Genomic DNA, 20,925 nt, shown 5'->3' with positions numbered 1-20,925 from the left:
GGGGTTACATTTTCTGTGGGGGCCGGCATGGTGACACAGTGCCTAGCACTGCTGCCTCACAGTGCCAAGGATCCAGGTTCAATTCTGGCCTTGGTTGACTGTATGGAATTTACACTTTCTCCCCTTGTCTGCGTGGGTTTCCTTCCACAGTTCAAAGATGTGCATGTTAGGTTGATTGGCCATGCTATATTGACCCAAGTGTCAGGGGGATTAGCAAGGTAAATATGTGGGATTATGGGAATAGGGTCTAGGTGCGATTGTGCTTGGTGCAGATTCGATGGGCCAAATGGCCTCCTTCTGCACTGTAATGATTCTATGTGATTCTAGAAGGATATTAAAGCTATCAGAAAATCACGTTAGTTCACAATGTATTCGTAATATTAGGCACCCCGTTATAACATACTGGAACACCATTAAAGACAAGTTAGACTGTACAACAGAATCAAAATTTTCACTTCTGCCCAACTGTAACTATCACAATGTGTTTCTTTTAGATTCTGCCACATTGTTACTTCAGCTTTCCTCCTCACTTCTCATTGCTAACTCCCTTATTTTCTCACACTGTGATTTTGCAGTGGGATAACTGAAATTATCTGCGACCTGTAGTTTTATTGACTTAACATCGGCTACATAGAGAATGGAAAGAAGATCCCATAATTACCAGCACAGAGTGGATGGGCCAAATCCCGGGTATTTTCTCTTCTACATTCTTCCGTCAGGAAAAAGATGCAAAAGTCTGAGGACACGTACCAACCAACTCAAGAACAGCTTCTTCCCTGCTGCTGTTTAACCTTTGAATGGACCTGCTTTGGATTAAGTTGATTTTTCTCTACACCCGAGCTATGACTGTAACACTACATTCTGCACCCTCTCCTTTCCTTCTCAATGAACAGTATGCTTTGTCTGTGTAGTGTGCGAGAAACAATACTTTTCACTGTATACTAATGTATGTGACAATAATAAATCAAATCAAATCAAAAGGGCCTGTTTCTGAGCTATAGATTCTGTGCTATGTCTGAAATACTGGCTGCACTCTATAATCCATGTCCACATTATTCCATTTTTCCAACAGAGATTCCTGTTGCCATTTTTGTTATTTCCATACTTTTCCAATTCGTTACTGGTGACGTCAAAATTGGTGTGATGATATTTTTGTTGTCACATGTATTAGCATACAGTGAAAAGTATTCTTTCTTGTGCACTATACTGACAAAGCATACCGTTCATAGAGAAGGAAAGAAGAGGGTGCAGAATGTAGTGTTACAGTCATAGCTAGGGTGTAGAGAAAGATCAACTTAATGCAAGATAGGTCCATTCAAAAGTCTGACAGCAGCAGGGAAGAAGCTGTTCTTGAGTCGGTTGGTACGTGACCTCAGACTTTTGTAAATAATGTACAAAATAATTCTGTACAAAATGATTTTGTAAATAATGTCCCACATCCCAGCAATCAAATCTGTGTGCCATGTACGGATATGTATGAGCACGCAAACAAGCTTGAGCAGTCAGGGTTGAACATGAGAGGAACATGTGGTACTGGAAAGCTGGCTACTGTTTGTTAAGCTTGGCTGTGCTGCCACAGGTGATAGGAATTGGGAAAACTGTTGACAGAAGGTAGTGGGCAGAGAGTCTGTTGAAGCGTTCACGTGTTAACATCAGCCTTTGCCTCATACAGTTGCCCTAGAGCATCAGAATGGGCCAGATTTTGTCGTCTCAATTGTTGCTTAAAATACCTTTGCATGAGGAAGACTTTTTCATCAAAATCTACCTGAATTTGCTGATGCTTCTTAAATTTAAGTATTAGTGTCACAAGTAGGCTTACATTAACACTGCAATGAAGTTATTGTGAAAACCCCCGTGTCACCACACTCTGGTGCCTGTTTGGGTACACTGAGGGAGAATTTAGCACGGCCAATGCACCCTAACCAGCACGTCTTTCAGACTGTGGGAGGAAACCGGAGCACCCGGAGGAAACCCACGCAGACACGGGGAGAACGCACAAACTCCACACGGACAGTGACCCAAACCAGGAATCGAACCCAGGTCCCTGGCACTGTAAGGCAGCAGTGCGAACCACTGTGACACCATGTCACCCCACTGAGGAGATGTGACAAGATTAGTGAAGGAACCCAGTGTGTACAGTGTAACAACAGGATGCAGAAAGAAATAAAACACAGTTCTGAAGAAGTCCAATTGGAATTGGACTGTGAAAATCCCCTAGTCTCCACACTCAGGTGCCAGTTCAAATGGCCAATGCACCCTAACCAGCACGTCTTTCAGACTGTGGGAGGAAACCAGAGCACCCAGAGGAAACCCACACAGACATGGGGAGAACATGCAGACTTCACACAGGCAGTGACCCAAGCCGGTATAGTAGCACAGTGGTTAGCACTGCTGCCTCACAGAGCCAGGGTCTCAAATTCGATTCTCAGCTTGGGTCACTGTCTGTGTGGAGTCTGCTTGTTCTCCCCATGTCTGCATGGGTTTCCTTCGGGTGCTCCGGTTTCCTCCCACAGTCTGAAAAACACACTGATCAGGTGTATTGACCCAAACAGGCGCTGGACTGTGGCGACTAGGGAAATTTCTTGGTAACTTCATTGTAGTGTTAATGTAAGTCTAGCTTGTGATTAATAAATAAACTTTAAGCCAGGAATTGAACCTGGGTCCCTGGTGCTGTGAGGCAGCAGTGCCAACCACTGTGTCACTGTAAGATGGCTTCAAAATAACTGACATATCCTCAGAACTGCATGGAGCTTAGATTTGGAAATGTGCAAGAGTTCAGGCCTACATAGGTCGAACCAATAATTCAACTTAGTGTTAACATGATATTTGCATGTTCCATCAGGAAGTATGCACATCTTGAGTTCAACATGATACTAATAGAACTACAGCACCATTACAAAACAACTATTTACTACACCATTGATTATAATGAATGATTAACAGTCCAGCATTTTACATTCTCTCACCCCCACATTTGAAGCCAATGCTACATACTTTAGACGTTCTGAAATGGCTCACTGTACATGTGCAGCACAGCGTTAATAAAAGTTTACTAACTGGATTAATATTTTGTTATTTTGCTTCGTCGGTTAAGCCACACATGAATTTTTATGACAGCTTTCGTGGGACCTCAATGTTATCTCTCCAGCATTTCAGAACTTGCTCGTGGGTGGCAGCAGTTAACACACATGGTACAATAAACTTTTATTCCGTTTTTACAAGGCTCCGGGGTCCAGAGAGAAAGGGGCTGTGTGTACATCACCGTTTACCTTCACTGTCACAGGAAAACAGCAACAGACTTTGCACATCAGAACTGCAAGGTCGTGGTCACACAAAGCTGCTCTCGGATGCTGGTGACCTCTTTCATGTCCAAGACACTGACTTCATCATCATCATAGACCCCAAATACCCCATTACTTAACAATGGCACCATACATTGTGCATAATTGTCGCGCGCACTCCCAGTGCTATTTTCAGTTTGTTTGGTATGACTATGGAGATTGTTACGAACAACAGTCTACAATGTCTTGGTGAGCTATTTCAGGATGCAAAGATTCACTCGGAACCAAGGTGCTATGAAATCATTACACACGGAGTCACAACAGTGAGGCATAACCCGAGGACAAGTCAGATTCATTCCAGCTCCTTAACCATTAAGCATTCCCACTGCATCGAGGACCGGATCCCAGCTGAAATCAGGAACTACTTCCAGAATGACATTTCCACTAATTTCTGAGAGCAATTAAAGAAACCTCCAGACAAGGTTACCATTGCAAGATCTGGGTGTACCAGCAGATTATCTTTACACTTGACCCCCTTCTACACACTTTGTGAATGGTCACTAAAGTTTACTTATTTATTAGCGTCACAAGGAGGCTTATATTAACACTGCAATGAAGTTACTGTGAAAATCCTCAAGTTGCTGCACTCTGGCGCCTGTTTGTGTACACTGAGGGAGATTTTAGCATGGCCAATGCACCCTAACCAGCATGTCTTTCGGACTGTGGGAGGAAACCCACACAGAAACAGGGAGAATGTGCAAATTCCACACAGACAGTGACCCAAGGCAGGGTACCTGGCGCTGTGAGGCGGCAGTGCTCACTACTGTGCCGCAGTGCCATGACTAATCATGAACATGCACTGTAAATTCTTTTGAAGGGAGAAAAGTTTCTTTAAAAAGAGATGGGGTGTTGCAATATGCCTGCCTATGAAGGAATAGCAACATGATATCACTACAAGAGAAATGTGTCATGCAATCCAGTCTTAGTTTCAATTTTGGCTGGAAGCAGCACACACACACACACACACACACACACAAACACACACACACCTCTGGTGTCTTCAAGCTTTCTACCTCAATTGCATAAGCCAAGGCAAGCTTATACAATTTGAGCTCATGATTTAACACTTTAAGCTCCAGTGTCATTTGGGGATCTGACATTAAGGGGCTAATTTCCCCATTCCGCCCACCGTGGGAATCGTAGCGGGTAGAGGGCAGGCCATGACCTCTGTTGACCTCGGGCAGAATTTTCCAGTTTTGGGGCGAACATGGCTGGAAAAGCCCACCCCGTTTCTCCTCCGCTGACACCATATCCTCCCTGAGGTTCGGACCCCAGGAGTCAGGCCAAGACTCTGTCCATTTGAATCATTTCCTTCTCTCCTTTGTATTCAGACCCCTTTCAGATAAAGACCAACATTCAATTAATGAAACTTCTTGATTACTTTCGGTACTTCTCCCCGAGTTTTGAGTGATTTCAATATTTGGACATGGAAATGCCTCAATCCTTCAAAGCTTCTAATACCTCACCATTGAGAAAATATTCTGATTATATTTTTTTCTTGGTTACAAAGTCAATATTATAACACTCGGACATATTGAACTCCATTTGCTGCAGTGTTATCCACTTACTCCTTTTACAATTCTCTTTTCCTTCTCTCAAGCCAGTGATACATAGCAACTAGAAGCAGCAGTAGGCCATTCGGCCCTTCGAGCCTGCTCTGCATTCATTTTGATCATGACTGATCATCGTACTCAATATCCTGATCCCTCCTTCCCTCCCATATTCCTTGATCCCTTCAGCCCAAAAAGCAATATCTAATTTCTTCTTGAAATCACACAATGTTCTAGCCTGCACCTCATTCTGTGAATTCCATACACTCACCACCTCCTGGGTGAAGAAATTTCTCCTCACCACAGCCCTGAAATGCTTACCTTTTATCCTCGAACAATGACTCCTAGTTCATAGAATGGAATCATAGAATCCCTACAGTGCAGAAAGAGGCCATTCAGCCCATCGAGTCTGCACCGACAACAATCCTACCCAGGCCCCGTCCCCATAACCCCACATACTTACCCCACTAATCCTTCTGACCTACACATCCCGGGACACTAAGGGGCAATTCAGCATGGCCAATGCACCTATCCCGCCCATCTTTGGACTGTGGGAGGAAGCCGGAGCACCCAGGGGAAATCCATGCAGACACAGGGAGAATGTGCAAACTCCACACAGACACTGCTGTGAGGCAGCAGTGCTAATCACCGTGCCACTGTTTTTGAAGTTTCCTTGCTTTTATTAAGTAAACACATTCAATTAGGTCACTCCTCTGCCTTTTTGTTTGAGAGAGAAGAAATGCAGCCCATCATGTGTTGATATATATTCCAACATATTTCTGATATCATCCTTGTAAATCTTCCATGGACCAACCCCAGTGCCTCCATGTCCCTTTCGTACATAATAAGGTGACCGGAACTGCGTTCAGTAACTCAAAGTGTGCTCTGACCAAGTTTCAATACAGCTTTAGCCTAACTTCCCAAATTCTATCCCTCTGGAAATAAAGCCTTGGGTTTGTTTCTTTGTGGCCTTGCGTAGCTATCGCCCCTCAACGCTTAGTAACTGTGGTCTGAAGAACATCTACAGACAGGGAAAATTGTCCACCAAATGAAGCAAATCAGCAGGCAATTGGGTGGGCTGCAAAGCAGGTGTGCAACCCACCCACCCACCCCCCCGCCCATCACCCATGTGCTCCATCCAGGTGACTCTTCCATCAAAGAAATAACATCCCCCCCACCCCATTATCGAGAAATTCACCCACATCTCAAGGTTTATCAATTTATGTTTCACTTACTGTGAGGTGTTGGAATAACCACGCTCGCATGATGTTTGTGGCTACTTTTGGGAAGATGCCTCGTTTTTTCTGCCGTTTTTTATCCTTGTCTGGATCATCGTCATCTCCTGTGCTGGGTGAAGCTACACTGTTGTCCAAGCCATCACCTGTCAGTACATTAAAGATGCAGTTTTAAGGCACTCTTCTCTGGTCATTTAAGACTTTTGTATAGCTTCTTTAGGTTGCACAACACAGAATCCCTACAGTACAGAAGGAGGCCATTTGGCCCATCAGGTCTGTACCGACCACAATCCCACCCAGGCCCTATTCCTATAACCCCACACATTTACCCTAGCTACTCCCCCTGACATAAGGGGAACTTTAGCATGGCCAATCAACCTAACCCACATATCTTTCGGCTGTGGGAGGAAACTAAAGCACCCTGAAGAAACCCACGCAGACACGGGGAGAAAGTGCAAACTCCGCACAGCCAGTGACCCTGGGCCAGAATTGAATCTGGGTCCCTGGCAGGCTGTGAGGCAGCAGTGCTAACCACTGTGGCCATCATACAATTGGGAGTTATTTTTATTTTGTTAAATGTCAGTGTTTTCCAGGCGTTTAGGATACAGGTAATTTAATGTTTTGGTGAAAGTCTTGTAATCTCAAATGATTGGAGACATCAAAATAAATTGTTGATCATATCCCAGCACTAGGGCGCTAGTGCAGTCTTGTTTGTAAAGTCCCACTAAACGATAGCTGGTTTCTACCTGAACTCCTACAACCGTACAGTGCAGTATTCTGCTCTGTATGTTCAGTACCACTGGCCCCACTGACCACACTTCCCACCCCCTCCAAGACACATGACCAATTATCTTGAACTTTGAACTGGAGGAAAAGATCACAACAGAGACCTCTTTCCAACAAACCCCACCCCTCACCTTCACCCACCCTGCAAATTCCCTCTCTCATTGTTTATTTATTTTTTCTTAAGTTTAAGTTTATTTATTAGTGTCACAAGTAGGCTGACTTTAACACTGCAATGAAGGCACTCTGACAATCCCCTAGTCGCCACATTCCATTCCTGTTCGGGTTACACTGAGGGAGAATTTAGCATGGCCAATGCACCCTAACCAGCATGAATTTCAGACTGTGGGAGGAAACCGGAGCACCCAGAGGAAACCCACGCAGACACGGGAAGAATGTGCAGTATCCGCACAAAAGTGACCCAAGCCAGGAATAGAACCCAGGTCCCTGGCGCTGTGAAACAGCAGTGCTAACCACTATGTCAATCTTGTCTCGCTAACAAATAAACTTAAACTTATTTTGCATAAAATGAGGTGGCCAGCGTGCATTATCTGTGCTCACAGCTCTTACTTAAACACAAGGAAATGGTCAGATCCAACAACGGGGTGGGAAACAGCTGGACTGGCCAGTGATTCAACTTGTCTTGGACTTGTAGAATCCACCCACCCCCCCAGCTCGCCTCAATGCCCCACTGCCAGACAGGGACAGAGAGGAAAATAACATTTCAGGCACAGATGTAAACCATCTGCCTGTGCTTACACTAGCCACAAAACACACAGTTTGCTTGGCACTGATAGTTTCAATGCCCATGCCAAGACGAAGGAATTGGGACCAATATTACCCTCACCTGAATTTGCAAGCTGCAGTTTACCTCGGTGCTGCGCACACAGCACAGACTGTACAGCCACACACATATAAGCACAATTAACAATGCAACATTTGTAATTCCTACGTAGCTGAGTGGCTAAAGATCCCACCTGTAGTGTGGGAATCAGGTACAAGTCATTAACACTTTGACTATTCCAAAGGTACTTGCCACACAGCCCCAAGTTCCCTTTTAAACTCTACAATTAAAGTTATGTCGGGGGCAGGAGGGGGGAAAAAGTGTTGATTTTTCAGTCCCCTATCGACATATCGATGCTGCTTCAGTGCAGAGTAAAATTAACACTGTTAACACTCTTTTGTACATTATGCTAAGTTTACAGTGCTAATGGACTGTACAAAGCAGCACAGTGGTTGGCACGGCTGCCTCACAGCGCCAGGGACCCCGGGTCCAATTCCCAGCTTGGGTCACTGTCTGTGCAGAGTCTGCACATCCTCCCTGTGTTTGTGTGGGTTTCCTCCGGGTGCTCCGGTTTCCTCCCACAGTCCAAAAAGACGTGCTGGTTAGGGTGGACTGGCCATGCTAAATTCTCCCTCAGTGTACCCGAACAGGCGCCGGAGCGTGGGGATTTTCTCAGTAACTTCACTGCAGTGTTAACGTAAGCTTGCGACAATAATAATAAGCTTTATAACTTTTGCTTAACGCCGGCCTCCCGATTCTCAGACCAGTGGGCTGGAAAGTGTCTGTGCTCTGCAGACGGCTGGGGAAGCCTATTTAAATGCTTTTGAGTTTGGACAGTCACGGATGTGTTCTCTGTGGATAGAGATCCACAGCACAGGGCCTGACCATTGTCTCAGCACAAATTGACAAAATTGTGCAAAGGCCAGACAGGGTGAGAAGTGAAAATCCCTCGCTGGTGCAGTAGGGGGTGCCATTTTGAGGCAAAGGTTAAGTCCCAGTGTGGAGGGCTGCACAATGGAACTGACCTATGTTATATTCTGACTTAAGCTTACATGAGGCAAAGTGAACTGTGTTTCATTTCTGCAGCACAGTCTTGGAGAACACGGCCATTGAGAAACACCAAAAAATAAGTTGCAAAAGCGAATGTAGGTGCTAAAATGTTATAGCTGGAATTACACTTTCATTTAGCAGGCAAGGACAAAAGAAAAATATACCCTCTTGCTTCATTAATAACGCATAGTGCATGTTGTGGCACTATCATTGAGTTTGAGGTGAATACTGAGGGTTTCCTGTTGTAAGGCAAAGCAATTTATTCCATCCCATTATAATTTATTAAAGAAATTTGACTAGAAGAACACACCAACAGCTGTTTGATTCTGAATATAAATACTGCAAACGTTAGATTATCCGCGGCAACCAAAAATGAGAGTCAGGGGGACCGCTTATTGATTTAAAAATCTGCAACAGCTTCCAATCTAATGAGGTGCCCTCCCCACCTTAATATCTCGGCATCAACACTCCTCTTTACAGATAACTTTCCATTTGTGCCACACACAAAAAAAAAGCCTTCAAATTCATTTACTGATAATGCCCCACTGCCTCACTAGAGGAGAATTCATTGATAATTTATGGAAATATCTACTATAATCCAGAGATGACTTTTTCAGCTTTGCGCATCAATAGAATAATCAAGGCTTTAAAACAGCCTTTGCTTCCCATTACCTAAGGCAAAAAGACCCCTGAAAGCATGCCTTTAGGGCACCTGAATTAAACACACCATTAAGAGAGGGGAAGGCTTTCTGCGTTCCATATAAAACACTCACCAGTACTTTTCCTGTTTCTCTCATGTAGCAAAAGCACCCACACTGGAAACAGAAATTTTAAGTGGAGACTTATGTACGTACAAGCTCTCAAGTGGAGACTCTACCCCTCAATCAGTCTGGAGAGGGAGGCTTACCCCAAAATAACAGGTTTCTGTTACATCATTATCTCCAGCCCCCAATATATATATATATATACAGTTCCAGATCTCGTGTTCTCTCCCTTACTGTTTCTTAAGGCGAATTCAGACGCTTTCGCTTTGGCTCTGGGAGGGGCCGCTCGGTTTGTAATCTAAGACAAGATTCTCATCAGGAAGAAATGCTTCCAATCCGCCGCAAAATCGGGTTGAGATCGGTGGGGGGGTTGGGGGGGGGGAAATGCCTCAGAAAAAAAATAAACAGAAGCTCTGAGTTAGTTCCTCCGGATTGAGTTGGAGACTTGGGGAGTTGTTGACCCACTGGATGCCACAGGAAAGCACTGTGCTCTCACTCACATTTCTCCTCCGTTTCTTTCCTTAAACACATTCTCCCCCCACCACCCATTTCTTTTCTAACTTCGCTGCCGTCCTGACCTCTGAGAGTCAAAACCTTGGAGAAAACTCGGCAGCATCAATTTTATTGGCATTCCCATTTTCGCTGTAATTTGATAGGATTTCTGTGAGGTCTGGGGCTAATTTCTTTCTCTCTCTCTCTCTTTCTTTCTTTCTCTCTTTCTCTCTCTCAGACTCCAGTCAGCTCGCTCACAGACAGCCATATGGTAGCGGCTACGGGTCACATTTGCAAAATATCAGCGCTGACTTCACTTCTAGCTCTGACTTCTGCTGCCCGCGAAGGCAAATTACGAAGGGAAAACCGAAAAGGTGGAAATAATCATAAAAATGATGCGAGTTGATAAACAAGCTCGCAGCCTCATTAGCACAGCAGCAGGCTGCACTGGGTGCTTTATGCTCGTTTTTTTGCTGATGCCACAAGGAAATGCCACGGGGCAACTTTTGCCAACTGCTAACAGTTTCTGACAGATTCTTAGCAACTAGTGTGAGCTGTGTGGCGGCTTCTCGCTAGTGACAGGAACTGAAAATGTCATATCATCTGCCCATGTGTCACGGACTCCATGTGGCAATTAAGCAGCAGACCAGTGAGTGGGGCGGCCAGAGGCGTTCTTCAATCGCCTCTGGCTATTTGGGGAAGGGGGGGGGGGAGGGATTTGGGGAGGGGGGAAGAGCAGAAAGAGCTTTGCACACAGGCCTCCCAGTCACTTCCACACATCTGCAGCACACTTAAAGCCAGCCGCCGTGGTGAGCGTCCCCAGTTTGATCCGTTCCAATGGGTCTGTAACCTCCCTTGCCCATCTCTCTCTAGGCGTGGCGTGACATTATCAGATGAATTTGGGGTAATCTCTTTTGATACGATTGTTTGGGGAAATGCCACTTTAATTGCCGATACCTGGCTCTGCAATAAATGCCACATTTCGAGTCGAGGTGCAAGCTTTGTGCTTATCTCAATGTAGTCAAAATGCGATTGAAATCAGTCAAGCTGATATACTGCTGCTTCAAGCACCAGAGGAGGAGGGGGGCAGAAAAAAAAGGCACCACAACTAGGCTTTAGTTAAGAATACCGTGGGATCTGTAGCAAGCTTTTCTGAGTGTGGCCTGCAATTCAGTTTTCTAGTAATGAAGAGCATGAACTGTAAGTCAAAACTGTCAAACCTTTCATCACAGTCGCCTGCCCTTTGAAATATTTTTTTTTAGAATTGTTTTTACAAAATTTTATAGGCCATGGTCTGGTGAAAGAGGCCAGTCAGCAGAGAAAGGAATTTGTATTTCAATTCAACCATGGGCAATTTCTTGTAAGGTCTGCGCCTATCCCCATGGAGGACAGCAGGTGACCTGTGGCAGCTCTTAGCCTGTTGGATTGCTCAGATTTCAAACACCCACTCAGCTCAAACATTGCACAGTTGTCCATTTAAGCATGCCCAGGCATTTAGGCCTCTCTATCTAGTTCCTTTCAAGAGAAGATAAAGCAGCATTTATCGTATTCAGACCATTCAATGGGTCAGAATGGTTATGTCTGCAGGGGTTCCCCTTCACACAGGTCAAGGCAATCTTCCCTCCTCCTCTTGAAAATCTAGCCACACTATAAAAACATTTTATCTGTGTGTGTGTATCTGTGTGTTTGTGTGTGTGTATGTATCTATATATGTGTGTGTTTTATGTGTTTTTTGTGTGGGTATTTATGTATGTATGTGTGTGAGTATGTGTGTGTGTGCACATAGTATCTAAATGTGTGTGTGTGTTTTATGTGTTCTTTGTGTGGGTATTTATGTATGTATGTGTGCGTATCTATTTGTATCTATATCTGTGTCTGTATATATCTGTTTTGTGTGAGTATCCATATATTTGTGTGTATATATGTGTGTACTTGTGTGTATCTGTGTCTGTTTCTGTATGCGTAACCATATGAGTGTGTCTATGTGTGTGTATCTCTGTGTATATTTGTGTGTGTAGCTATACATGTGTATGTGTGTGCGCATCTATGTGTATGTATCTATGTCTACGTGTATGTAACTATATGTGTACGTATGTGTATCTGAGTGTGTGTATCAATTTGTGAGCATATCTGTGTGTGTATGTATGTGTGTGTGTACCTGTGTGTGTGTGTGTGTACCTATTTGTGTGTCTCTATGTTTTCTGTCTTATATTTTAGCCTCCCCTGACTATGTATCTGCAGGTTTTAAGATTAGCTTCAAAGCAGTTTAAGTTAATCCAAATACAGATGTGGGTAATATTATTGATTTTTAAAATTCTCCATGGCATTTTTAGTAACATTTTCCTAGCCTAAACTGCTTAGAAAAGAACTGTGAAATTGTGCCATTGCATTATCAGATATTTGCTGCTCACAGAAAGATGGAAAGGTCCATACGTTTCCCGACAAACTGGATGAGAGTAAAACTATCGACTACTGCAAGTATTGATATTGTCCCATGTTATTGTCTTTGTCTATTAAAATAACCCAGTTCTCCATGAATAAATCTTGCAAATAAATAGCAGCAAATTACAAATGATTTGGGAAGTGTCTTGGGTTGCCAGGATAGGCATTATCACTGGAATAATAATCCAGAAGCTCAGCTAATGTTTTGGGGACCTGGTTTCGAATCCCACCACAGCAGATAGTGGAATTTAAATTCAATTTTTAAAAAATATGGAATTAAGAATCTAATGATTTCATGGTCACTGAAGTCACATGTAGGCCAGATCAGATAAGAATAGCAGATTTCCCTCCCAATAGTTAAAAAGTTTATTTGTCATAAGTAAGGCTTACATTAGCACTGTGATGAAGTTACTGTGACATTTCCCCAAAGAACATTAGTGAACCAGATGGGTTTTTCTGACAATTGACAGTGGTTTCATGGTCATCAGTAGATTCTTAATTCCAGATGTTTTTTATTGAATTCAAATTCCACTATCTGCCATGGTGGGATTTGAATCCAGGTCCCCAGGACATCAGCTGAATTTCTACATTCATAGTCTAGTGATAATATCACTAGGCCATCGCCTTCCCTAAATATTATATACTTGTGCAATAGCAGGAGTGCCCAAACATCAGCCATTTGCCATTTATGTCTGATAACTCATGTTGTTTGAGTATCTGAATGTCATCTTAATAGCTTAATAATGATATTTTAAAATTTTTTTGGTTGCTTGGTGTGTATTAGTTCTACAGACTTGTTCAACAAAAGCTGAGGGGTTGGGGAAAGACCTTTGGTCTAACCAATCCCCCGAAATACACCGATTGGTTGCCAGTCAACAATGAGTTGAAGAAGTGGGGATGGGGGCTTGTGGCAGGGTTCATGGCAAACAGTCTATTTCAAAGCAAACAGAGTCTGTTTGAGCAGCGCCCCACATTGAACAAGTCTACAGAGTCTATTTAACAAGAGTCTCTGCGAACTACAGCAAACAGAACTCCTAACCAAGACTGCAGCCCTCTGTCCCAATAAAAACAAGGCAATGCGGGAAAGAGCGGGAAGGAAGGGTGGAACTAACTAACTGCTCTTTTAAAGAGTCAGGGCAGACTCAGTGGGCTGAATGGGATCCTTCTGTGCTGTACTACTCTACGAATTTTCCAGTAAAATGCAGGAAGCGGAGGATAGTAACATGCACAAGGTGTAAGGTCAATCCCAATCACTAACGCCAGCATGGTCTCTATTTGTGATTGATAGAGAAATTATCCAATTGTATCCAACACGGTTAGGGGAGAAATTATCCAATTATATCACAAAGTTTAGCACTGCTGCCTCACAGTGCCAAGGGACCCAGGTTCGATTCCCAGCTTGAGTCACTGTCTGTGTGGAGTTTGTACATTCTTCCTGTGTCTGCATGGGTTTCCTCCGGGTGTTCTGGTTTCCTCCCACAATCCGAAAGATGTGCTGGTTAGGGTGCATTGACCTGAACAGGCGCCAGAGTGTGGCGACTAGGGGAATTTCACATTAACTTCATTGCAGTGTTAATGTTAGCCTTACTTGTGACTAATAAATAAACTTTATTTTTACTTTATCTGGCTAGGAACAGTGGTACAAGCAACTCTGGTTCTCATTTATTTCGCTGAATCCCTGTTCTTCCTCCAATTTCCGACATAAGAAGGTCAGCATAATTAATGGCCCACTTCACAAAATTCAGACACATGGTAAGCTGGACATGACAAGGACACTTTCTGTCCAGCACATGTGCATGGGGAAGCAATATTGTGCACACAGTCTGTGGCTCTGGCAACAGTATTCATTCGAAGGTTACAGACAACAGAAGCATAATCACCCTGACATTCCCTGTCTACGGGCCCACACTGCTCATTTATAAACAAGTTATTTTTACAGTCAGTTGATGATAAAGGGATAATATCACAGCTTCTATTGCACCCAGGATTCCAGATTGGCAATATGTAGCTGATGTTCTGAGGATACATACTAGAATGCCGTGTTAAAGCTGCTTCAGATTTTACGAGTTATTCTGCTCAATGTGTCTCACATGTATTCAACCTGCTGTGATTTATTGAAATAAAATCAGTGTCTTTAGCGCAAAGTTCATACTGCAACCAGCCCACGATAAAGCAATATTTATTTTTGGTCAAATCACTTTTCTTCATGTGTGCTTGTCCTCTGCCAAATATGAATGTAACTTTTCTTCTCCAGTGTTGACCTTAATAAATTGTCTTACAGGGAATACAGACTATGTCAAGGGTCAAACCTTCACCAGTTACTATAGGTCCCCTCCCCAATGTGAATCATTCCAACATTGATGATCGTGGGTGGCATAGTGGTTAGCACTGCTGCCTCACAGCTCCAGGGACCTAAGTTCAATCCCTGGCTTGGGTCACTGTGTGTGTGGCGTTTGCACATTCTTCCCGTGTCTGCGTGGGTTTCCTCCCACATTCCAAAGATGTGTGGGTTAGGTGGATTGGCCGTGCTAAATGGACCCTAATGTCAGGGAGGTTAGCAGGGTAAATATGTGGGGTTACAGGAATAGGGGCTGGTTGTGGTCAGTGCAGGCCCGATGGGTGAATGGCCTCCTTCTGTACTGTAGATTCTATGATTAAACCCCCAGAGAAACATTTCGTGAATGACTTTGTCAACGTGAAGTATCAGGTGGATACTTTTCCTGACTCACAATCCGAAACAAAACTCCAGTTATTAGCTTCTGTGCTCCTAGAATTAGGAAGGATTGTTTTTCTTATGAAATCTACTGCATGTTTTAGAAAAAGAAGGTAGAGGTAATAGTAGAAACAGTTTTGTCTTTTAAATAGAGAGAGATGGGCCAAAGGCAGGCAGTTGGGACTAGCTCAGTGTTTAAAACAAAGAAGTCTCACAACACCAGGTTAAAGTCTAACAGGTTTATTTGGTGGCAAAAGCCACTAGCTTTTGGTGCACTGCTCCTTCATCAGGTAATTGGGAGCTCTGTGCCACTTAACTCCCACTTACTTGACGAAGGAGCAGCTCTCCGAAAGCTGGTGGCTTTTGCTACCAAATAAACCAGTTGGATTTCTACCTGGTGTTGTGAGATTTCTTACTGTGCTTACCCCAGTCCAAAGCCGGCATCTCCACATCTTTAAAAAAAAGGGTGGCTTGGGCAAGTTGGGCCAAAGGGCCTGTTTCCATGCTGTAAACCTCTATGACTCTAATCACCACCTGAAAGAAAACCTTTTGATCCACGGAAAGGTTCACACCAATTTCAACATTTGTTTTGGTGTGGACGTTTCTCTTGGTTGAAAGGGTGAAGTGGTTTTTGGGGTTGGAGGAACTCCCTCTGCTGTTTTGACAGGCTTGCCTGTAGCTCGATGAGTTACTACGAGCCTGGGCTTCCGAGCTCAGCGGTTTTGTCCACTCAGAGGTTAGTGCTCTGTTCGGGGAATCGGCTGCATACCGTGAAGCTCACTTCAACTCCTAATCTGAGGCTCGGGTAAATCAGAACTTTAACCGTTTATCTTCTTCAGCTAACCATCAAGAGCACTTGTCGGCGTGAAGTCCAAAAGCCAATGACAAGCTGACTGGATCACATGGCTTCGTGCCCCCTTCCCAACCTATTGTACAACAACAACTCGCATTTACGTAGCACCTTCGATGTAGTGAAACATACCGAGACATTTTCATGATCGCTTCCTCATGCTTGTGATATCGAGCTGGCTGCAAACCAGCTTTCCAAATCATCCCATAGGGCGGGAATGTGGAACTGAGCCACGACAGATCAGCCATGATCTTATTGAATGGCGGGGCAGGCTTGAAGGGCTAGATGGCCTACTCCTGCTCCTATTTCTTATGTTCTTATGATTTGATTTATTATTGTCACGTGTAACGGGATCCAGTGAAAAGTATTGTTTCTTGCGTGCTATACAGTAAAGCATACCATTCATAGAGAAGGAAAGGAGAGAGTGGATTTTGATTTGATTTATTATTGTCACATGTATTAATACACAATGAAAAGTATTGTTTTTTGCACACTATACAGACAAAATACACCATTCATACAGAGTGCAGAATGTAGTGTAACAGTCATAGCTAGGGTGTAGAGAAAGATCAGCTTAATGCAAGGTATTAAAAGTCTGACAGCAGCAGGGAAGAAGCTATTCTTGAGCCTGTTGGTACATGACCTCAGACTTTTGTAGCTTTTTCCCTACAGAAGAAGGTGGAAGAGAGAATGTCTGGAGTGCGTGGCGTCCTTAATCATGCTGGCTGCCTTTCCCGAGGCAGTGGGAACAATAGTTAAAAATACCCCCAAACTCGCCAATCCTTCTGTTCAGTCATTTTCAAGAGGATGTGAAATAATCCCGCACAATAGCCGTGGAAATGGTTTCCATCAGAAATTTTGGTGCAGTTCCTTACATCACTGAATGTACGGGTGGCATGGTGGCACAGTGGTTAGTACGGCTGCTTCATAGCGTCAGGGACCCGAGTTCGATTCCCATCTTGATCACCATCTGTGTGGAGTCTGCACGTTCTCCCCGTGTCTGCGTGGGTTTCCTCCGGGTACTCCGGTTTCCTCCCACAGTCCAAAAGACGTGCTGGTTAGGGTGCATTGGCCGTGCTAAATTCTCCCTCAGTGTACCCGAACAGGCACCGGAGTGTGGCGACTAGGGGATTTTCACAGTAACTTCACTGCAGTGTTAATGTAAGCCGACTTGAGACGCTAATAAATAAACTTAAACTGCTGCACTTGCCTCCTGGAGCTGCAAAGCATGGCCTTTTGAGATTTTTAAAAAAATATTGCATTTTAAGTCAAAACATTATCATCTTTCACATTCTCGGCCAAGCAGAACGGAACCCTTTCTGGACCAAACCCCACTTTTCTCTAAATGAGTTGAACTCAGTGGGGGCAACAAAAGTGGCATCGGAATTGGCTTCAATGCCCTTGGGTGCAGCACAGCTCACCCGGGTCCCCTGACTGCAGTTTGTTGCCCATCAAACTCTGTGGGAAGTTAGTACGTGTGGGTATCAGGAGTGGGACTGTTAGAAAAAGCAGCACCCTCCAGCCAGAATAGGATGGAAACAGGACCTGCTGCGGTTCCTTCTGCAGTCAAATAGCAAATGCGGCTCACCAGCTGACTAACAGCAATTTCAGAAAAGGAGCCATTCATTGCCTACAGACTGCCACCACCTTCAATTCTCCTCCAAGTAAGACACCATCTTGATTTCTTTTTATTCATTCATGGGACATGGGCGTCGCGGCTGGCCAGCATTTATTGCCCATCCCTAGTTGCCCTTGGAGGGGCAGTTGAGAGTCAACCACATTGCTGTGGCTCTGGAGTCACACGTATGCCAGACCAGGTAAGGATGGCAGATTTCCTTCCCTGAAGGTCATTAGTGAACCGGATGCGTTTTTCTAACATAGACAATGGTTTCATGGTCATCAGTAGATTCTTAATTCCAGATTTTTTTAAATTGAAATCAAATTCCACCATCTGCCGTGGCGGGATTCGAACCGGGGACCCCAGAACATTAGCTGAGTTTTTGAATTCATAGTTTAGTGATAATATCACTAGCCCATCACCTCGGCTGGAATTATATTGTCGTTTTTTTCATTGTTGCTGACTCAAAACCCCGCCACTCCTTCCCTAACACACTCTGGGTGTAGCTACGACGCAGGGGACCACAGTCTCAGAATAAGGGGCAACAAATTTAGAACTGTGATAAGGAAGAATTTCTTCACTCACAGAGTGGCGAATCTTTGGAGTTCTCTACCACAGAGGGTTGTAGAGGTTAGGAACATTGAATATACTCAAGACTGAGGTCTTGAGACATCAAAGACTCTGCGGCACATGGGGATAATACAGGAAAATGACACTGCAGCAGATCAGTCCTGACCTACTTGAAGAACAAACTTGAGCCAATCATTCTTGAGGTGCAATTAACACTTGTGACACCAGCATTTATTGTCCATCCCTAATTGCTCTTGAGAAATTGGTGGTGAGTCTCCGCCTTGAACCGCTGCAGTCCAAGAGGTGTAGAGACACCCACAGTGCTGTTAGAGAGCAACAACGGAGGAAGAAATATTTTCACTTATACAGCATCTTTCATGGCCTTCGGATGCCTCAAAACATTTCCCAGGAACCACTTTTGCAGTGTAATCACAGCCGTAAGGTCAGAAATGTAATGCAATGCAGCGTATTTCCAAGTCCAGATGGTAAGTGGCTTGAAGGGAAGATTGCAGGCTGTGGTGTTCCCATGCGTCTGCTGCCCCTGTCCTTCCAGGTAATAGAGGTCATGAGTTTGGAAGGTGTTTTTGAATGAGTCATTGTGAGTTGCTGCAGTGCCTCTTGTCGATGGTACACATGGCTGTGGCTGTCAGTGGTGGAGGGAGTGGGATGTTTAATCTAACAATCGCAAGCAAACTTGGCAGCAGTTTACTTCAGAAACTATGACCATATCTTTAAAACGTTCGACAAATTTATTGTACTATTTGCAAGAAGTGTTTTACAGGGCCAACACTGTGATATAAAGCACAATCTATTGACTTCACAAGAGGTTAAGATGCTGGAGCATTGAAGAGTAATTATCCCATCCAACAGCACTAACACCATATTCTAAAAGCTCAATATTAGCCTGTACGCTACAATGAAACTTGCCCTTGTGATCATCCCAATTAGACAATCACCTCTAGCAACTATTAGAAGCCTCCAATGGGAGCAAATAAGGGCTGTCTCTCCAAAAAAACAGACATCAGTCCCCAGGGTGAACCCAGTTTCGCAGCTCTTAAAATCAATACTTTTATGAATTGATACCATTTCATACGTTCCTTTCCTGTCTCTCCTCTCTAATCCATCACATCCACCATCCATCTCTGCTTGTGCCATTAAAAATCACACCTCACTAACTGGTCCGCACCATTGATTGCTGATCCCCTACTTCCAACGAGTGGATGCGGGCCTGGTCAATGTGTCATTGAGAGTGCAAACCAGTTTTGATTTATTATATTAATGTGTAACTCTGATTGCAACGTTAGCATTGGGTAATAAAGGTCTCTGTTGCTCTTCAGTCTCACAACTGGGTGAGAGTCACAGGGAGAGAGACAGAGACAGAAACCAAGAACACACCAGTGCTGTTGGTTGTATCCCAGACCTTTTAACATGTTTCCCTGTTTTCTTTATTCACTGTGTAAACCCAGCTCTGCAGTTTCCCAAAATGAGCTTTTTTTTTATTAACTATTGACACAGCGGATGAATTTTTTTTTATACACCACTTATCTAAATAACACAGACTGGAGATAAGTAAGCTTCCTGGTGTATGGTTGTTCCCTGTAACAAACATGTCTTATGCTAAATTCAAACAGTAAAGATGATACAGTTCAAGGATTTAGACTAACGTTGAGGGTTCTCATCATTTCTTGTTTTTGGTGAGCCAAAGGGCAGGAGGTGTGGGGCGAGAGGAGACCGATTTCTTCCGACACATATTTAAAGCAAATTTTTTTTAAATTTCTCGACAGCTGGCCCCAAAAACAACTCGGAAAAGATCACTCAAGATGACTGGGAAAAGCTGGAAACTACATTGTATGAGGAAGCTTTCCATTAATTTTTGTTCTAGCTTGAAAGGTGAGTGGTAATTAATGAGATGGTCTGCTCGGTGCGGGTTTTACAATAGTCAAAAACTTGTTTTGAAACAGGGAAAGGCAAGAAGGCTTAACCGGGTGATGCCAATCTTCCTAAATTCGTTATTACCAATAGACTGTAAATATGCACATCGCTTAAAAATTTAAACGCAGTGGCTTCCTGTGAGTCTCATAAATGCACAGCCTCTGCTCTGAAGACAACAGAACAATGAGAGCTCCTGAGCTTACTGGGGAATTTTATAATAATTCCCATCCTCGCCCTCAGGTGAATGTTACCCCAACAAACTTGTGCCCTTGTTAAAGTTCCTTTCTGGTGCATTGCCTGACCCAAAAAGATGAAGAAGGCTAATGTTGGAAAATTCCCCCACTTTTCTTGAGTGGTTTTATTCAAATGCTCGAACGCAAAGCCTTGGGGCGGCTCGGTGGCACAGTGGTTAGCACTGCTGCCTCACAGCGCCAGGGACTCAGGTTCGATTCCCGGCTTTGGATCATTGTCTGTGCGGAGTCTACACATTCTCCCCGTATCTGCATGGGTCTCCTCTGGGTGCTCCAGTTTCTTCTCACAGTCAGAAAGACGTGCTGGTTAGGTGCATTGACCGTGCTAAATTCTCCCTCAGTGTACCCGAACAGGCACCGGAGTGTGGCGACTAGAGGATTTTCACAGTAACTTCATTGCAGTGTTAATGTAAGCCAACTTGTGACGCTAACAAATAAACTTAAACTTTAAACTTCGGTGTAAACTGTCCTATGCTTCAATCCACAAAGCGTTAAACCGGGGGGAGAGGCGGGGGATTTATCAAAATTATTGTAAAATTTAGACTTGAGA

General features: G+C 44.0%; 1 protein-coding gene across 4 annotated transcripts in view; it reads right to left on the bottom strand.

The window, feature by feature from the left end:
- Positions 1 to 20,925, bottom strand: part of LOC145350738 (homeobox protein Meis1) — a 227,484-nt gene that overhangs the window by 144,425 nt on the left and 62,134 nt on the right. For all 4 annotated transcript variants that reach the window (XM_080199986.1, XM_080199984.1, XM_080199987.1 and 1 more), the window contains one exon: positions 6,127 to 6,272. In XM_080199986.1, coding sequence (XP_080056112.1) covers positions 6,127 to 6,272 — 146 coding nt within the window. The remainder of the gene's footprint in view (positions 1 to 6,126; positions 6,273 to 20,925) is intronic.

This window comes from Carcharhinus amblyrhynchos, chromosome 12, assembly GCF_965287045.1.
Source record: "Carcharhinus amblyrhynchos chromosome 12, sCarAmb.v2.hapA, whole genome shotgun sequence".
Lineage (NCBI taxonomy): Eukaryota > Metazoa > Chordata > Chondrichthyes > Carcharhiniformes > Carcharhinidae > Carcharhinus > Carcharhinus amblyrhynchos.
Note: the sequence above shows the minus strand (reverse complement) of the source record. Positions and strands in the feature narration are given on the sequence as shown.